The following is an 18634-nucleotide window of genomic DNA, read 5'->3' on the forward strand; positions in this document are numbered from 1 at the left end:
ACAAGCCCAGCATCCTGGTAAGTCTTGGGCTACCGCCTCCTAGCCCCTCCGACTGTCTCTCTTCTCTGTTCCCTTTGAACCCCAGCTGTCTTGATCCAGGCTGCTTTCCCATCCCTGGTGGGACTCGCACCCAGGCCCCTCAGCCTCTCTGTTCTCACCCCAGGTCTTCCTGTCCCCGAAGGGAGAGCCTCTGCCTGCCTCCACTGCTTAGGACCAGCTCCCTGCCCACCCCTTCCCTTGACCCTGCAGCCTTGGCAGTTCAGCCAGCTCCCCCGGCGTTGGCTAGGGGACCTGAGGAGGTGCCTGGCCCTGTTGATTCCCCACCACTGCATTCACTGGAAATGTCTACAGATTCTACCTGCAGAGAATACTGGGATTGTGTTGCAATGATCAGCTAATGTGTTCTCTGTGTTCAAAAGACCGCCGTCATTGTGTGAGGTCTTGCCCGTGTCACTGTACTATAGTTTTGGAGTTTTTAAAAAAAATAGATTTTATATCTTCTGGCAGTTTTCGGCTTACAGAGTAATTGTGCTGAAAGTATTGTGTGGTCAGTCTTTTTCTCAGACAGAGTGCTGTGGGGAAGGTGGCTTATTGCACATATAGGTGGAAATTTAACACCTGATTATTTGATCTCCCTTCTGACACATTTTGAATTTGTTCTAGGTTTTAGTATTTTCTCCTTTCTATCTCTTTTAATTCTATGATTTTGTTTTATTTATAATCATTTCATCTGGGGCTCATACAACTCTTATCACAATCCATCCATCCTTCCATCGTGTCAAGCACATTTGTACATTGTTTCCATCATTCTCAACACATTTTCTTCTACTTGAGCCCTTGGTATCAGCTCATTTCCCCCTCCCTCGCTTACAAACCCTTGATAATTTCTAAATTACTATTATTTTGTCACATCTTACACTGCCAGATGTCTCCCTTCACTCAGTTTTCTGTTGTCCATCCCTCAGGGAGAGGGTTATATGTAGATCATTGTGATTGGTTCTCCTTTTCTCCCCCACCTTTCCCTTCCCTGCCTGGTATTGCCGCTCTCATTATTGGTCCTGAGGGGTTTATGTGTCCTGGATTCCTGTGTTTCCAGCTCTTATCTGTACCAGGGTACATGATCTGGTCTAGCCAGATTTGTAAGGTAGAATTGGGATCACCTTAGTGGAGGAGGGGTGGGGAGGAAACATTAAAGAACTAGAGGAAAGTTGTATGTTTCAATGATACTATACTACACCCTGACTGGCTTGTTTCCTCCCTGTGACACTTCTGTAAGAGGATATCCAGTTCCCTACAGATGGGCTTTCAGTCTCCACTGTGTACTGCCCCTCATTCACAATGATATGATTTTTTGTTCTTTGATGCCTGATACCTGATCCCATCGACACCTCATGATCACACAGGCTAGTGTGTTTCTTCTATGTGGGCTTTGTTGCTTGTCAGCTAGATGGTCACTTGTTTATCTTCAAGCCTTTAAGACCCCAGACGCTATATCTTTTGATAGCCGGGCACCATCAGCTTTCTTCACCACATTTGCTTATGCACCCGCTTTGTCTTCAGCGAGTGTGTTGGGAAGGTGAGCATCATGGAGTGCCAGTTTAATAGAACAAAGTGTTCTTGCATTGAGGGAGTACTTGAGTAGAGGCCCAAAGTCCATCTGCTACCTTAATACTAAACCTATAAATATATGTGTATAACAGATCTATTTCCCCATTGTCATTTATCAATCTATTTACATATGTCCATGCCTGTATTTAGACCTCTATAAATGCCCTTTGCCTCCTAATTCTTTCCTCTATTTCCTTTGACTTTCCTCTTGTCCCACTATCATGTTCAGCCTTCATTTGGGTTTCAGTAATTCCCCTCAGTTACATTACCCTTGATCAAGCCCTACCAGGCCTCATATACCCTCCTCACCATCAATTTTGGATCATTTGTTGTTCCCTTGTCCCTGGGTTTGTTAACACCCACTTCTTTTCCCCTGCCTCCCCGTCTCCCAAGTACCCCTGGAACCATTGGTCCTGTTGTTTTCTCCTCCAGATTATTTATCCCGCCTGTCTTATCTAGATAGACATACAGAGATAACAATATGCACAAAAACAAGACAGAGCAAAACAAAGCAACAAAACAACAACAAAAAATAACTAAAAGGCTTTAAATAGTTCAAGGTCTATTTGTTGACCTTTAGGAATGTTTTTACAGTTGAGTCTGATAGGGTACCATGCCCTGGCCCCACAGTCTATTTTTGGTATTCCCTGGGAACTTCGTTGTTCTGTTCCCTTGCTGTTCTGTTGCACCCCCTTAGTGTTTCACCTCAGTGTGGTGAGGTCAGATCGGGCACAATTCCCGCAGTGTGTCTCCGGGGTTTTCTCCCGTAGCGCTATGGGTCAGTGTAGGATGTCAGTGTCTTGTGGTGGGGCCCTATGGTCCTCTCTGTGGATTGGCTGCTCTAAGCGGGAATATCGTCCTCAGGGCTTGGTGGGCCAGGATGTGCTCCACTTTCTCTCCCTCCCCCTTCGTTTGCTCCTGTGTGCTCTGATCAGACATGTCTCTCTCCCTGAGCTGTAACTTCAGTGCTGTCCTCTGAAGTGAATTCTTCTGCAGGGAGGGGTAGCGGTCCACATAGTTGGGATTGGGGCCGGCCTTTCTGCTTTCTTTTCCACTGAACTTTTCCCTCAGTTTTATTCTTGTTGAGGGGTTTTTGTTTTTCCTTTTGTTTGTATGTTTTTCTGTATAGGGAAATCTATAAAGACAGTAGCTGGATTAATAGTTTTTTAGGGACACAGCAGGGGAAATCGGGAGCTAATAACAATGAGTACCAGAGAGTAGAAATTGTTCTAAAATTGTGGTAATGGTTGCATGACTCTTTTTAGTATGATTGAACTATTTAAATGCATTGCATGTGCAATGCAGGTCAATAAAACTGTTTAATTTTTTAAAATATGAAAGAACGGTTTAAAAAAGCATGGAGACCTCTATAGCATTTTCCTGTAGGAACTTAGAGTTCCTCTAACTGTTGTACCACTATGAGATGGGCAGTCTTGTCTACTCAGGGAAGCTCCTGTTGGTCAGAGAACCTTGTCATGTGGTCCAGAGGAGTCAGTTCCTCTCTGTTTCATTCATATTCCCACCAGGACTTGTTCTTTAGTTTTAGGTCTAAGGACTAGCCGGAGAAAGTGAGGCACAAGACCTCAAACAATGTGAGTGAGCTGTATTCAGGCTGGCTTCATAATCTACATGAGATGTGATTTAAAAAAAAAGAAAGAAAGAAAGGAAGAAAGAAAGAAAGAAAGAATAGAGCTTGTTACTGAAAATGTGGAGCCATGGGCACCTCGACTGAATTTTGGCATCTCCACTTATTGGTGTGATGACCGAAGACTAGTTACTGAGCCTCTCTGTACCTCAGACTTCTGTCAACTTCTGTACCAGTCAACTGAGATGCATAATATCCACTTGTAATGACTGAGAAACATCAGAGAGGGATCAAAGCACCCACTGGGAGGACAGATATCACAACCAGCGATGGAAAGCCACCCAGAACAAAGCCAAGGAGGATTCACCATCTTCACCTGCCTTCTCTGTGTGCGTCTGCCTTCTTCTGGGGCCCCACTGGCTCTCTCTGCTGACCCCCTGCAGGTGGAATATGGCTGCCAAGAGCTCCCATGATAACCCCGCTGCATTGTCAACTACATGGGGAATCAACTCATCCTCCACTTGCTTATATTTTTTCATGCACACGCGCACACACACACACACACACACACACAAGTACTCCGCAAACAGGCCACCTTCTTCTGGGTAAAGAAGTCCAGACACGCCAAACTGATGGACCTGTGTTTCATTCAGCTCAAGCATTCTGACACTCTAGCCTGTCAACCTGTCAAACATATTCCAGACTACACTCTTTAAAGTAACTTTCGGGAAACAGAGCAGATGGCCTACTTTCTCAGCTTTTATAATCAAGCCTTGAACTTTTCCCAGGGGAGTAAACTAAGAGGGTGAGTTAGTTAGTTTATTGTGCCAATCTGGCTGATAAACACATGTGGGGTTAATTGAAGGGCGGAAGGATAAATGGCTCAGTGAGCCTCGCCTTTCTAGTTCTTGGGTCTCTTGCTTTCTGACGGTCGGACCAGGGTGCAGCTGCCTTAGCCAGTTCCCTGCTTCAGGTGGCAAGGCTCACTTCTTGCAAGACATCCCCGAGGAGAAGCCACATGGGCCTACCCCCATGCAGCCCTGGGTGCTGGAGCACCTGTGTGGAGACCCCTGCCAACGCTGAGATGCTTACACAGTTACTGACTCGGTTTTCCTCCTGCAGTCGGCATCATTGCGTCTGTTTTGTGAGATGGAAGAGGACTTCGTGGATTGGTATTGGATATATGGGCTAATGGGTTAATGTTGGACTTGTGGGTTTGCGCAGCACTGGGTTGGGATGTTTTCTTGATGCGCACTTAATCTTTATATAAAACTCTCTCTTATACATGAGTTTCTGTGGATTTGTTTCTTTAAAGAACCCAGACTAACACAGGGGGCTACCCCATTCGCCCCTGAGATGAGAACTGAATGGAATTTTCTATTTCTAAATGTGAGCTCCAGTCTTAACACCGGAGGATGTGTACCACCGACGGCACGTGTTCTGCAGGGATTATCCAAAGGGGAGAGTCAACAATGGAATGGGTGACGGACAATGAGGTTGTGAAACCTGCTAAGGACCTCTGACTTCAAAGGAGACTATAGTTTTTTATGTGTTTTGTTTTTGCTGAGATTTTCTGTTTGTTACTAAATGTGCCTCATTGTTTAGAGCTCTGACACATTTGGAGTTACTTCCATGTAATATGCAAAACAATGCAAATTAGCTCTGGTTCTTGGTCAGGGAAGTAACTAGAATCTGGAGGGGACTTAACTGTAAACTTATCTCTCTTCTACAGGTCAGGATTTAAGTTTACTCCCAAAAATGGGAGAACTCAACTTTGCGAATTTCAACTTTAAAGATTACTTTGAAGACTATAATGACAGTTACAGCACAGGTATGCCCGATTTTGGACCAGATGCAAGCCCATGCCAGCCAGGAGCACTTCAAATCAATAAGAATGCTGTGATCACCATCTATGCCCTGGTGTTTCTGCTGAGCCTGCTGGGAAATTCTCTGGTGATGCTGGTCATCATACACAACCGGGTCAGCTCCTCTGTCACAGATATCTACCTGCTGAACCTGGCCATGGCTGACCTGCTCTTTGCCCTGACGCTGCCCATTTGGGCTGCTTCCAAGAAGAACGGCTGGACTTTTGGCACACCCCTATGCAAGGCGGCCTCACTCGTGAGGGAAGTCAACTTCTACAGTGGGATCCTACTACTGGCCTGCATCAGTATGGACCGCTACCTGGCCATTGTCCACGCCACACGCACACTGATCCAGAAGCGCCACTTGGTCAAGTTCATCTGTCTGGCCATCTGGACACTGTCCCTGATTCTGTCCTTGCCCGTGGTCCTCTTCCGCAAGACCGTCCACCCATATTCATCCAGCCCAGTCTGCTATGAGGACATGGGTAACAATACAACAGAGGGGAGGCTGGTGCTCCGGTTCCTGATCCACATCGTTGGCTTCATGCTACCACTGCTGGTCATGCTGTTCTGCTACGGATTCACCCTGTGCACACTGTATAAGGCCCACATGGGGCAGAAGCACAGGGCCATGAGGGTCATCTTTGCCGTGGTCCTCATCTTCCTGCTCTGCTGGCTGCCCTACAACCTGGCTCTACTCACAGATACCCTCATGAGGATTGGGGTGATTCAAGAGACCTGTGCACGTCGACAGGACATTGACCATGCTCTGGTAGTCACTGAGATTCTAGGCTTCCTCCACAGCTGCCTCAACCCCATCATCTATGCTTTCATTGGTCAAAAGTTTCGACACAAACTCCTCAGGATCATGGCCAATCATGGCCTGATCAGCAAGGACTTCTTGGCCAAGGATGGGAGGCCTTCATTTGTTGCTTCCTCTTCTGGGAACACTTCTACAACCTTCTAGCACCTCTTGTTCCTCCTCCAGCCCCTTGGGTTCCTGCCTGACTGTTATCATCCTATCTCAGCCTCCTAGACAATGGCTGTTGACCATCTCTCAGCCACAGCAGCACACACCTGAGCAGAGGCAGCATCCATGCCAGGCCCCCATTTGATGGGTCAAGAACAACCTTGCTCTCGGTGCCCCATCCATAGGGCTCAGACCATCCTCTCCCTGGACCTACAGCACTCTGCTCACAGAGACATTTGGAAGACATTCTTTTAAGTGACTACAGGAAGTTCCCACCATTGGAAACCACTAATGGCCAACACCATTGGTTGCTTCCTTACATGCTATTTTTCCTACCCTTCTCTCTTGCCAGCAAAGCCTACCTTCTTTGGAGAGAGTTTGAAAATGGCAGATAATCACTTGCTAGGTCTCCCTTAAACTAAGCTAGCCATCTCATGCCATTCTGACTAATAAGACTTAAGGACAACAGTGTGCTGGCAAACCACCCCCACCCCCACCGGGGAAGAAAGCCTGATTTATAGCATGTGCCACTTTCCATATGGTCACTACTCCCACAATGATGATTCCATCAGGGGCTGTGATTACCAGCCAGGGGGCAAAGTTGCTGAAAATGTGATCATCTGAGGTCATGTGCAAGTTGGTCCCGTCCACCACTGTTTAAGGGGAAGCCTGGTGGTGTCAGGGGGCTCTTGGATTCAAAATAGAGCGAGACACTCTTAAGGAGAGTTTGAAAAATATTTTTACTGCCTTAGTTGCATCTCGACTCCCAGATTCTGACTATGGTTATAGGATATGATGTGTGAGGCCGGGTAGCCACTTAGTGAAAATGACGCCAGGAGCCAGCTAGGAGGTGAAGGTTACCAAAGGACAAAAAGCACCCGGGTCCAAAACAGGCAAACTTGAACCGCTGAGCCAGTCGTGGGTCCATGTGATTACAACTTCTTGTTAAATGAGATAATTCAATGGGGTTTTTTTTTTGTTTTTGTGTTGTAACGGATTTACTTGAGTTAAAATAATAAGTTGAAGTCCTAACTTTTGTCTGTGTGAATGCTAGCCTGTTTGGAAATCAAGGTCTTTGACACTGATGTTACCAGTTATGCTAACAGGAGATCATTCTGGAGTGGGGTCGGTCCTAAACAAATCGAATCTGGTGGTGGCTGTATCCAAGAGAAGATGCACAGAAAACAGAGACATCGGGGAGGATGCTTCCAGGTTAGCTGGCACCAGGAGAAGTTCAGAGAGAGAGAAATGAAGCAGACTTTCCTTCAAAGTCTCAGATGACTGGGACCTTGGTCTTTCACTCAGAGCCTCCAGAACTGTGAGCCAATAAATGTCTGTTCTTGTACCAGTTGGTGGCCTTTTGTCATGTCATGGGTAGGAAGTGAACACACACCTAAAGCACTTAGTTGACTGTGCATTTCCTTACAAGCGAAAGCAGCCAAACTTCAACAGAGAATTTGGACAAGGGTACGTAGAGACCCCAAGTGATGGTCCTTACAATAAGTAACTCCCCTTACTCTGTCGTGGGTCTCTGTGGAGAGACCAATCAGAATGGAGCCAGGGCTGACCTTTCCCTCCCCTCCCCTCTGGATCAAGCCTCCTGATGCTGACCACATAGCATGGAAGGAAATGTGCTCTGGGGTCACCTCGTGGTCCTCGTGTCATTGGGTCCCATAGGAACCAGGGGTCAAGAGCAGGGGCATTAGAAGGGCCAAGCACAATCACCAGACCAGCTGGATTGGGCAGCAGGAAGGCAGAGGGTTTCCCGATTCGCCCAGCAGCTCTTGCTTAGCGTCTCCTTTCCATCCCTCTCCCCCTAAACACGGACACGGCCATTGCTGGGGCTCTGAAGAAGGAGCACAGGTGCAGCCAGGGGACACGATCTGTCACCTGTTACCTAGAGGAAAGGGGAGGTTTGGAGTCAGTATGTGTTGAGGTCCTAATGTTCTGAGGGCAGGGCACAGAGTGGTGACCCCACAAAAGGGCAAGCACAGCCTTGTCTCAGAAGAGTCCTTGTCAGGAGCAGCTCTGGTTCTGCTAAGGAAAGGCGGTGAAGGAAATGGGACTCCACAGTTGCCAAGCGTTTACCAAGTTCTGATGCCCTTCATTTCCGCAACTATCTAGCCAGTCCATCAAAGAGAGGACCGTTAGCCAGGCCATGGCTAGGAAAAGAGGCCTCTCCAGGGAGGCAGGGACAAAATCCTGAGCTGGCAGGCTCCAGGTGGCAGGTAACACTCACTCATAACACAGAAAGTGCTTTGCCCTTTGCATTCAGCAAACCGCATTTCATCGGCGACAACAGCCCTGTGCTCTGTGCCCAGGGCTGGCCTAAGCTCAGGTTCAAGCAAGACTCAACGGCTGTGGCCAAGCCTTCAGCACAGCTTCTGACTCAGCAGGAGGAGAATGCAGGGAAACATGTATTCACCAAACATCAAGTTGTCAAAGGCACCAGGGACGTTCTGTCCAGGCAAGATAGATGGGCCAGATGGCTCTCTGAGATGAGTCTTAGAGGAAAGAAGTCTAATTAAGTCTCATTGGGGTCCCACGACTCTGTTCTTCCCCTTCTGCCCACGGCTGGGGAAACAGGGTTCTCCAAGGAAAATCAGAGGATACAATAAGCCCAGAAGAAAGGACACGGGAATGAGCTGCACGTCTATAGCCTCTGTTAGTATTGGTCCCTCTGTCTCTTTCTGCGATTTACTGTCTCTCTTTCCCCCCCCCCCACTTTTTTGTTATCATTTTATTAGGGGCTCATACAACTCTTATCACAATCCATACACACATCAATTGTGTAAAGCACATTTGTACATTCATTGCCCTCATCATTCTCAAAACATTTCCTCTCCACTTAAGCCTCCAGCATTAGGTCTTCATTTTTCCCCTCCCTCCCTGCTCCCCCCTCCCTCATGAGCCCTTGATAATCCATAAATCATTAAGTGGGTGAAGGGAGACGTCGGACAGGGAAAGATATGATTTACTGTCTCTTAAAAGGACAGTTGAAGCACCAATAAGTTGCCAACCGGACCGTCACCAAGACAGAGCACACCTAGCACCTGCCTTTGAGTTGTGGATTTAGTTCTTCCCTCTGCTCTTTCCCAGTCTGAGTCCTGCCCTCTCAGGTCTCGCTACTTTCTGCCTCAACCGCCTGCTCAGTCTGAGCTGGTTTCTCTTGTCTCCCAAGATAGTTTCCTCTGAAACCAATTGTTGTCAGTTCAGACTCATGGCCACCAGGTTTGTGTCACAAATAGATCCGTGCACCATGGGGTTTCCAATGGATGTTTCCAGAAGTTGCCCTTCTTCCTCTACATGTGGGAGGCAGGATTCACTAGCTTCAAAAGAAGGTCTTCTCATCTGCCTCCGGCAGGAGCCCAGCTGGTGTAGTGGGTTACAAGTTGGGCTGCCGAACCACAGTGAGCGGTTCGAAACCACCAACTACTCCATGGGAGAAAGAGGAGGCTTTCTGCTTCGACAAAGATTTCCAGTCTGGGAAACCTGCAGGGGCAGTTCTACTCTGCCCTATGGGCTTGCTGTGTGTGATGAATGAGATGGGTTGGGTCTGGGGACTGTACAGAGAAGGAGTCTGCCTGGTGTATCACGGGGTCAGTAACAGGAGGGAACTGCTACTTTCCAAGAAGGTCAAGCTGAGGGAGCCCTTTAAGGCGCCCAGAGAGAGAGATGAAGAGTTTTATTGTGACATGAGCCAGCACCAACAGGGACAGAGCTATGGGATGAAGACCCTGACTTTAAACTCCTCCTTCCCACCAATATCCTACTAGGATCTCCATTGGCTGAACTCAATCCACTCTCCTACCAGGGTCTCTGTTGGAGGAGCTCAGGGCCCCCACTGACCGACCTCAGATATCAGAGCACAGGGTGTCTTCTGAGAGAGGACATGTAGGTCAGCATCCCAGAGGGAGGTAGAGAAAAGCAGCAAGTGAACTTGGAGGAGAAAGGGGAAGCTACTCAACTCACCCCTCCCCCACAAGAGCTTAAGGTGAAGGTCCGTGAGAGTGTCTCAGGCCTCCGGAATCTGAGTGAGTGAGGTTGGGCTGTGGGAAACTGGAGCACCCGATGACTGATCAAGCTGCAAGTTTAAAGGGCACTGACCCAGAAACTGGAAGCAGTGCTGTGGAACTGCCCAAACCGGAGATGAGAAATGATGGCTTGGGGTTAGAGTTGTGTGTGAGCGTGACTCTTCCCTGACAGGGATGCAGCCTGCTTCCTTTCTCTCCCCGCATTGGCAAGCCATCTGCAAGACCCCAACTCCTGCTGACCAGCCCTGGCCCAGAAGGAAGGTGGCCTTACGTTGGCTCCTTCTCCTGCCCATTGCATCTGCCTGAAGCAGAAGAGTCAGAGGAGGGAAGGGGGCGTGGGGGGGGGGGACACATCACTGCCCCAACTCAAGGCCCCTCCCCCAACGGCTTCAGAGACGTGCAAAAGGCACCTTTGTGCCAAAAACAAGACACAGACCACTGATTGCACAACAGATCCCTGCAAAGTCTGACATCATAGGTGTTCAGCTTCTCATCAAAGCTTCCTCTGAGCCAAGCTGACTCAGAGGCAGGGCCAAACTGCGATTCTCATATGGGGACTTGTCTCCTGTTTGTTTGTTTCTCTATGTCCCCCAATAATACCAACTAGTATTTCTAGAAGGACTTCTAATGGCACAATGGTTAAGGGCTCAGCTGTTCATCAAAAGTCAGCTGTTTGAGGGCACTAACCCACCCAAGAGGAGGGAATTGTTTATATCTGCACAGGAGAGGGAGAGAGGGACCAGTCTTTAACCCGGCAGACGTGAATGCAACATACTGGCACGAAGCAGAGACCCAACAGACAGGTCTGTGGGGCCAGCCCCAATCCCAACTCGTGTTACCCCCCCAAACCTCCCCCAGAAGAATGCACTTCAGAGGACACCACTGAAGCTATAGTTCAGGGAGAGGGGCGCTGCTGATCAGGAGTAAATGAAAAGGGAAGGAGAGAGAATGGAACACATCCTGGTCCACTAAGCCCCGAAGCTGCCAATGCACAGAGAGGACCGCAGGGCCAGCCCCACCGTGAAACATGACATCCCTCCCTGACCCATAGTGCTCCGGGGGACAACACTGGAGACATAGTGCAGGAATTGTGCCCAATCTGACCCCCTCACCACCACGCTAAGGGTGTGCACCAGATCAGCAAGGGGAGCAAAGCAACCAAGTCCCCGAGAAATACCAAAAATAGACTTTGGGGCCAGGGCATGGCACCCCATCAGACTTGACTGGAACGCATTCCTAAAGGTCAACAGACAGACCTGGAATGATTTATAGGCTCTTCTTTTTCCTGCTGTTGGTTTTTTGTTTTTGTTTTTGTTTTCTTTTGTTGTTATGTTTTGCTGTCTTGTTTTTTGTGCTGATTATTGTCTCTGCAGGTCTATCCAGATAAAATAGGCGGGATAAACAATCAGAGGAGAAAACAACAGGACCACAGTTCCAGGAGGACATGGGAGAGGGGAGGCGGGGGAAAGCACTCCTTGGGAGAAAGCTTGCGGCTGCCTGCTCCTGTGAAGATGTACAGCCTTGGGCACAGTCTGCTCTGCCGTCGAGGGTCTCTCTGAGTCAGAATGGACTTCATGGATTAGATGGGGGGGTCTCAGACATCCGGAGCTCTGGCATGCAACTACCTGTGCTCACCCGTCATAAAATGTCCTGCCTTCCACTGGGGGCACTGAGACTGGAGTCTGCCCTTAGGAGGCACCTGGGCACATGTCATGTTAAACCTAGCTCAGGCATTCTTTATCAGTCCTCTACCCCTGTTCCGTTCAGGATTGGTTCTGTTTCACCTAGGATGGGGCACCATGTTTCACCTGGGGCACCCCCAGGATATCTACCCGGCTCCACTGGATGTCACATGGTATGGTTGCTAGGGACCTGACCACTTTCTTTACCTGCCTGCTCCCATTAATTGGTTTCATAACTACAATGCATAACCTTAACTACTGAAGCTATTTCCCTGTTAAAAGACACCCTATCCACCCACTGACAGGGGAAAGCGTGGGCTGCGAACCCCAGAAGGTACAGGGGCTGAGAAGGTTAGTGAAATTCCTAGGGCTGCCAGGTCAGGTAAGACCCATGTATTCCCTAATGCTGTAGTTGATAAGATGCAGGTCTACTCCTGGAATAACAAAACAAGTGCAGAATGTCTTGGGTCTTTGGGAGTATTGGAAGTTTTTATACCCTGGTTGGGCCTGTGCTGGAGACTGCTTGATTGGCTGACGAAAGAGGAAGAAAAGGTGCCTTTTGAGACTGGGGCAAAGAATAGCAGAAGCTTCCGATAGAGTAGAGGTGTTGATTGTTCCAGTGAGCGCACAGGCACAACGCTAGAAGGTCTATAGATTGAAATGACCCCTCACCCTGCACAGGCTTGTAAGCTGCCACCTCCACCTCTCCTCTCTGCCAAGAAAGCCAAGACCCATTGTCAGCAGATACGGGTACACAGGCGGCTGTAGTTGAAGCATGGCACTACTATGGATGGCCATACAAGCCTCCACAGATACCATCTGGTTCGAGACTGGTTCAAGTCAAAGGACTCAGTGGGCCAAATTGGGGGTTGTGTTGACAGTCACAGTTCCTGAGCCCTGGCCCTGCACACAGAGAAGCAGCAGGTAAGTTAACTAGGTAGAATGGTCGATAACATAAGGAGCAGTGAATGACAACAGGCAAAGCCTTGTTGAGGAGAGTCCTGTAGCAGGGCTACCTGTTTTCCCCATAGAAGAACAAAGAAGCTGACACTCTAACCCAAGTTAGGGTGGTGCATCCAGCAAGGAAAGCCACCCAGTAGACTCACCAGAAAAGTGGGCCCTGGACTGCCCATCTGGATTAGAAAGTGGCCCAAAAGGCAAGCACAGCAGTGAAGTATGGTGATTTGGGGGCTGATGGACAAAAGTGCCCAGTGTGCTCACACAAACACCCACGGTGTCTGCCCCATGCTTCTGGACAAATTCATAAGGGAACACAGTTATTGGTGGACTGGCAGATGGGTTGTATAAGCCCCTTCCCCAAAGTGAAGGAGCAAAATAGGTTCTTTGTGTGTTGATGGGCTAGTGGTTTACCCCAGGCATTCCTGTGCGAATGAGTGAAGCCGGGGCAAATGGGTTTGCAGAAATAGAGTGTTGTATATGGAATATCCTGAAGGATTGCTAGTGACCAAGAAAAACAACTTATAGGTCATAATGTGCACAAATGGGTGGCCAAGATACAAATACAATGGCACTACCACCTTACCTGTGAACCCCAGGCCACAGACATGGTGGAAAGTAAGAACAGGCTCCTAAAACATCAGATAAGCACCCTTCCAGGCAGAGCTTCCTTGGTAGAATGGGCAAAGGTACTACCTGTGGCTTCGAAGTTGATACATCTAACTTCCACTGGGTCTTTAGCTCAACCCGTAATTTGCCCCACTGAGTCCTTTGGCCTGAACCTGCCAGAGTAGGAGGCCCCGATGACCCTCCAACCAAAAAATCAATGACCTCGCAAGCTCGGGAAGTGATCTGCCTAGCTTGTTGCCAAAACAAAGCAGGACCGTCCTCCCAAAGTCTCAGGATGGCACACCAGGAAGAGGAACCATCTCTTGATGTTTGCTGCTGGTTACCCCACCTGGGTGGATTGCTTACTTTGTCCTCTGGGGGCAGCCTGCTGCACAACCTGTGCAGGGGCTCCTTGGGGCAGTTCACAGGGTATACTTGGCCATGGAAAATCCCTAGGAGGCACTCACCACCTCAGAGGAAGTCACAAGCGTGATTGAAAGCACGCTTACCCTTCTTGGTACCTGTTCAACATCTGTCTTTCCCACTGTCGATCTGTCCTTTCTGCTTTCTTTCCTTCAGGTTGCCAACATCTTCGTAGAGTGGGCTCACTGCTTTACCACATTCTACCCCGAAATCAGCTGCTGGATGTGTGGCACGCGCCTCTTCTCCAAGGCTGGAGGCAGGCACACCTTAGCACACTGAGTCTTGGCAGGGATCACCTGGGTAGCCATGGAGACACAGGGGGCCTATTGAAGCCTCTGTGACAAAGAGAAAGGTCGTGGACACACCCAACGGCTGGTCTGTGGTGGCTGCCTAGCTTTCCTCCTCCCTCCTGGCTGGCGAGGGTTTCCCCTGGGTCTTGATGATTCCTTGGTAGAGTTGTTCTGTTGTGTTTGCCTATATTGTTGCTGTGCTCTGCGCCTCCAGCTGCAGCACCCTTGCTGCCCCCACCAACACAGTGAGAATGCCTCACCTCAGGGCCCTCGGGGACCTTGTGGGAGAGAAGGACATGCCACATTGCAAGAGCCAGACTTGAGAGGCGAGACAGGCTTTTCAAGGCCCAACATGATTACACTCTTGCTTCTTGCCAGCTCTCTTCCACTCACTCCTAAATCACTCCTATATAACACTTCCTGGGGTCCTGTCGTGGAGCCACCTGGGTTCACCGAAGCCATAAAAGCCCCTGCCTCTCACTGGAGGATGTGGAGACTCAAGACATGCCTGCTACTCCTCGGAGCTTTGCCTTATAAGTAAGTCCTTTCATAAGCTCCTGTATTGTAAACCCGGAGCTCGTGGTCTCTTTCAGTGGTCTCTCAGCTCCGTCCATATTTGGAGGCAAATAGATAGTGACTGGTCCATGCAGAAAGAGGCCTGGGGGTGATATCAGGTAGGTGTTAGACTGCTAACTGAAAGGTCACTGGTTTAAATCCACTGGCCACTCTTCGGAAGAATAAGGTTATTTGCCCCTATCAATAGGTACGGCTAGTTTCCACAGCGCAGAAATGGGGAGAGGACACAAGGGAGGAAGGTGGTTGTCTGGGGTTAGGTGTTGGGGAGTGGTCAATCAGTCCAGGGTAGAGGGTGACTCATGGCCCATCCCATCTACTTGACATTGCCCGCCCAAGCAGACCTCACTCCATGGCTTCCCTGGGGAGGAGGTCATAGCAAGCTGGGGGAGGGAGACTCTTATTTTGTTAGGGGGACCCAGGAGACTCTTATTTTGTTGGGGAGGGGGGACCAGGCTGAGGCCTGACCTGCATGGCAGGGCTCTCCCAGTGCCAGGCGTCATGTCTCATGTAGCCGAGCCAACCCAGGGTGGCGTAGAGACCAGCACAGGGGGCCCTCGAGCCGTGTTTGTGCTGTTGAAAGACCGAAGGTCGGCATGCTCAGCTCAGCTGCTCAGCCTGAGCTCTTTGCTTCCGGAATCTGGACTTGTTGCTGACATCGAATTAGAAAACGTCCTTGATCCCGACAACTTTTACAAACTCAAAAGCCATCCCCCACCCCTACGCTCAAGCCTCCCAATATCACGACAGGCCACACCGGCCACGCCAGCAACACTCTGCATCATCTTCTGCAGGGGCCTCCAGGAACCCTGCCATGTCATTGTCCTGGGCTTCAAGGGTCTTGCTGAGTCAGCAGCTAATGCAGGCCCAAGCCCAGGAGCAGGAGAAGCGGGCGTGGTGGGAACAGGCTGCTGCCGCTCCCTTTCCCAGCCCTGCACCTGCCCTACTGCCATTTCTGTGGTTGGTGTCTCTGCTGGGGGCCACACATTGAGTCACCCTCCCCCCCTCCTGCTCAGGGGCCCAGGGAGGTACGCGAGGTGCAGACTCATCTGGAAAACCCAACACACTACCACCTACAACAGGCACACCGGCAACAAGGGAAACAGTGCCTGTCTCCCACACTTGGACCCAAGCTGGCCTCCCAGGCCCTCAACCCAGCACCAAGGCCCACTCGTACCCAGCCACGCCCTGCCCCTGAGGCTGTGGATGCTACTGGCCCCGCAGGCAGCGCTCCCAACAGTCCCATGACACTGCTCACCATAGCCTCCAGCTCAGAGAAGGAAATGGATGATGTCATGCATGAGATCATCAGCCTGGAGTCCAATTGCGATGATGTGATGCTCTTTACCTGCCTGGAGGCACTGCTGGCTTGCAGCTCCCCTGCACGTGCCTGTGTCAGGGAAGCTTCTTGATGTGTGCAGTCATCAGAAGCTGGCCACACCCGCCATCACGTCAGCAACTCCTGCCCAGCTGAGCTGCCTGACATCAAACGGGAGATCTCTGAAACGGAGGCAAAAGCCCTTTTGAAGAAAAGGCGGAAGGAAGACAATCACAACCTAATGGAGCATCACAGGCGATTCAACATTAACAACAGGATTAAGGACCCTCATCCAGTGATCTGGAGATGCACCAGAACAAGGACACCATCCTGAAGACCTCTGTGGATTATATCCACAAGTAGCAGAAGGAGTGACGGCATTCCAAGGACGCTGGAGAGCCAGCAGCAATCCCTGGAGTAGACCAACCATAGCCTGCAGCTCCGAATTCAGGAGCTAGAACTACAGGCCCAGATCCATGGTCTGCCAGTACCACCCACTGCAGGCCTATTATCCCTGGTCAGTGCCACCCTAGGATGCCCTTCTGGACCTGCACTTTTCCAGTGACCACCTGGGGGACCTGGGGGGACCCTTCACCTGGAGCAGGAGGGCATTCTGATGGAGGAGGAGGAGGAAATTATAGTGGGGGGCCTGTCAGGGTTCACAGTCCCCACTTTGGGCTGGTTCTGAACCCCTGTTCTCTTCCATGGCCCCACACTATGTCCAAGGCCAGCAGCCCCCACAGCAGCTTCAGCATGGAGGGGAAGCCCCATTCAGGCTTCTCCCCTCCCCTGGGGTTTTCCTACCCAGGAAAGGAAGACCAACCAAGCAAGAGGAGAACCTGCCTTTGCCCAAACTGACCAGACGTCCCGCTTTTGGCTGGACAGTCCCGATTTTTGGCGTTTTAAAAAAGTCCCGATTTTTGGAAAGAATGCACGGCAAGCTAGTGAACGGTCTATTTGGTCCATATAGACCAAATTTTTAATCAAGAACCACCACCCCCGCCCCCAGTCAATGGTGTCCCGCTTTAAATCTGGTCACCTTACCTTTGCCCCCACCCCTTCATGAGACTGCTCTGCCCAGGTTTTCTGGGGAAAGCAAAGAGGAGATCAGGGACCACCTCTATGAGCAGGCCAAAGGGAGGAGTCAGGTGAAATCCTAGCCCTTTCCCAAAGGAACAGCCCAGAACCGTTATTTCGACTTGATGGTGATAAGATCAGACCCTGGCCGTGTACCCCACCGGACCTGCCCTGGCTGACCCAGATGAGGGAGGGAGGGAGACAGGATGAGATTCTGCCCCTACCCCCTAGGAACAGTCCTAGCCAGGCCTCCTGGGAGACAGTCTCAGGATGCTACTCCGTCACTTCTCTTGTAACCACCAGTCCAAGAGGGAGAATGAAAAATGATGGAGATTCTACCCCTGGACCAGCACTTTCCCCATGAACCCCCACCCACCCACCCATCCCCTGCTCAGGCAAAGAAAGAAGTAAGGGTGAAGCTCTCTCCCCTTCCTGGGAGCTCTGTTCCTACCTTCCAGAAATTGAGTCAGACAGACTCTATCCCTTCTATATTGGAATAACCCAGCACAGGTATTTGGGGCAAGAAGGAATCAATAAGATCAAGCCACCTCAAATGCAGTCACAGCCCTCCCCTCTTCTCTTAGCAACGTCCCATCCAAGCGTTCCACGTTAAGAAGCAGTGGTCCTTAGAGCTCCCCTGCGTTAACCTGGGACCAACGCAGCCTAACCTGTTGGAGAAGGGGACAGACCTTGAAATCTCCTGGACTAACATTGCTAGATTATTGTTCATTAGCTCCTGACCCTGGGGAAGATGTCTGCCCCCTTTCCTTGAGGGATATCTTTTTGGAAAAATGATATGGAGTAGGTGAACTACACATTACCCTTCTCACCCCCAAGTTCTGGCCCCCACCCAATTCTCTATTTGGTGGAATCTAACCCCTCAATCCGAGTTATCAAGAAGCACTCCCCTCCTTTACCCTACCTCTTCCACCACATATACCCAAGGTTGTCAGCCGGGCCTAGGCCCCAAGAGGGTGGCATGAGACGCCTGTAGCTTTATGATTAAAATAACAAATGGTAGGCATGTTTGATGTGTTTTTTACTTTGGCAAAAAAAAAAAAAAAAGCTGCACAGCCTTAGAAACCCTATGCGGAATCGACTCAACAGCAGTGGGCTTGATTTTGGTGGGATCTGTGCAGAGGCATATTAAAAGAAAAGCTTTACTAGAGACTGGTGAAACTGGTCTGATTTAAAGAGTGTGATATCAACCCTGGTCTAATCTAACCAGGGTCATGCAACCGTAATGTAAAGCTTTGGAAGAAGATTAGCACACAGAACTTGGAGGCGATTTAACCCTCGTGACTTAAACTTTTGTGCTTCAGTTTCCTCCCCTGTCAAATGAGCTAGTTATAGACTCTACCTCATAGGACACTTTAAGAATGAAACATGCTAGCTAATAATATAAAGCATGAAGTGCACTACCTAGAAATGCAAGCTTTGCAGGTTGTTGCTTTGTCATTGTCGGGTACTGTGAAGCCTACTTCAACTCACAGTGATCCCATGTGACAGACCAGAAATTCTGCCCAGGGTTCTCTATAATCTTTTAAAGAAGCAGATATTTGTCCTGCAGAGTCACTGCATAGGATTCTGCCACCAACCTCCCGGTTAGCAGCCAGGCACTGAACCAATGCACCACGAAGCCT

At 49.8% G+C, this 18634-nt stretch overlaps 2 protein-coding genes across 2 annotated transcripts in view; both read left to right on the forward strand.

Moving 5' to 3' along the window:
- RUFY4 (RUN and FYVE domain containing 4) overlaps positions 1-18634 on the forward strand; it is a 113709-nt gene that overhangs the window by 42847 nt on the left and 52228 nt on the right. The window lies entirely within an intron of this gene.
- LOC101658450 (C-X-C chemokine receptor type 2-like) lies at positions 4952-6025 on the forward strand. The gene has a single exon (XM_004701598.1). It carries the CDS (start codon positions 4952-4954, stop codon positions 6023-6025), a length of 1074 nt encoding a protein of 357 aa, XP_004701655.1.

Source organism: Echinops telfairi, unplaced genomic scaffold, assembly GCF_000313985.2.
Source record: "Echinops telfairi isolate 266 unplaced genomic scaffold, ASM31398v2 ScPeMD7_3;HRSCAF=10, whole genome shotgun sequence".
Lineage (NCBI taxonomy): Eukaryota > Metazoa > Chordata > Mammalia > Afrosoricida > Tenrecidae > Echinops > Echinops telfairi.

Excerpts from the sequence above, each read along its gene's own strand:
- LOC101658450 (XM_004701598.1), top strand. The coding sequence starts at position 4,952 with ATGGGAGAACTCAACTTTGCGAATTTCAACTTTAAAGATTACTTTGAA.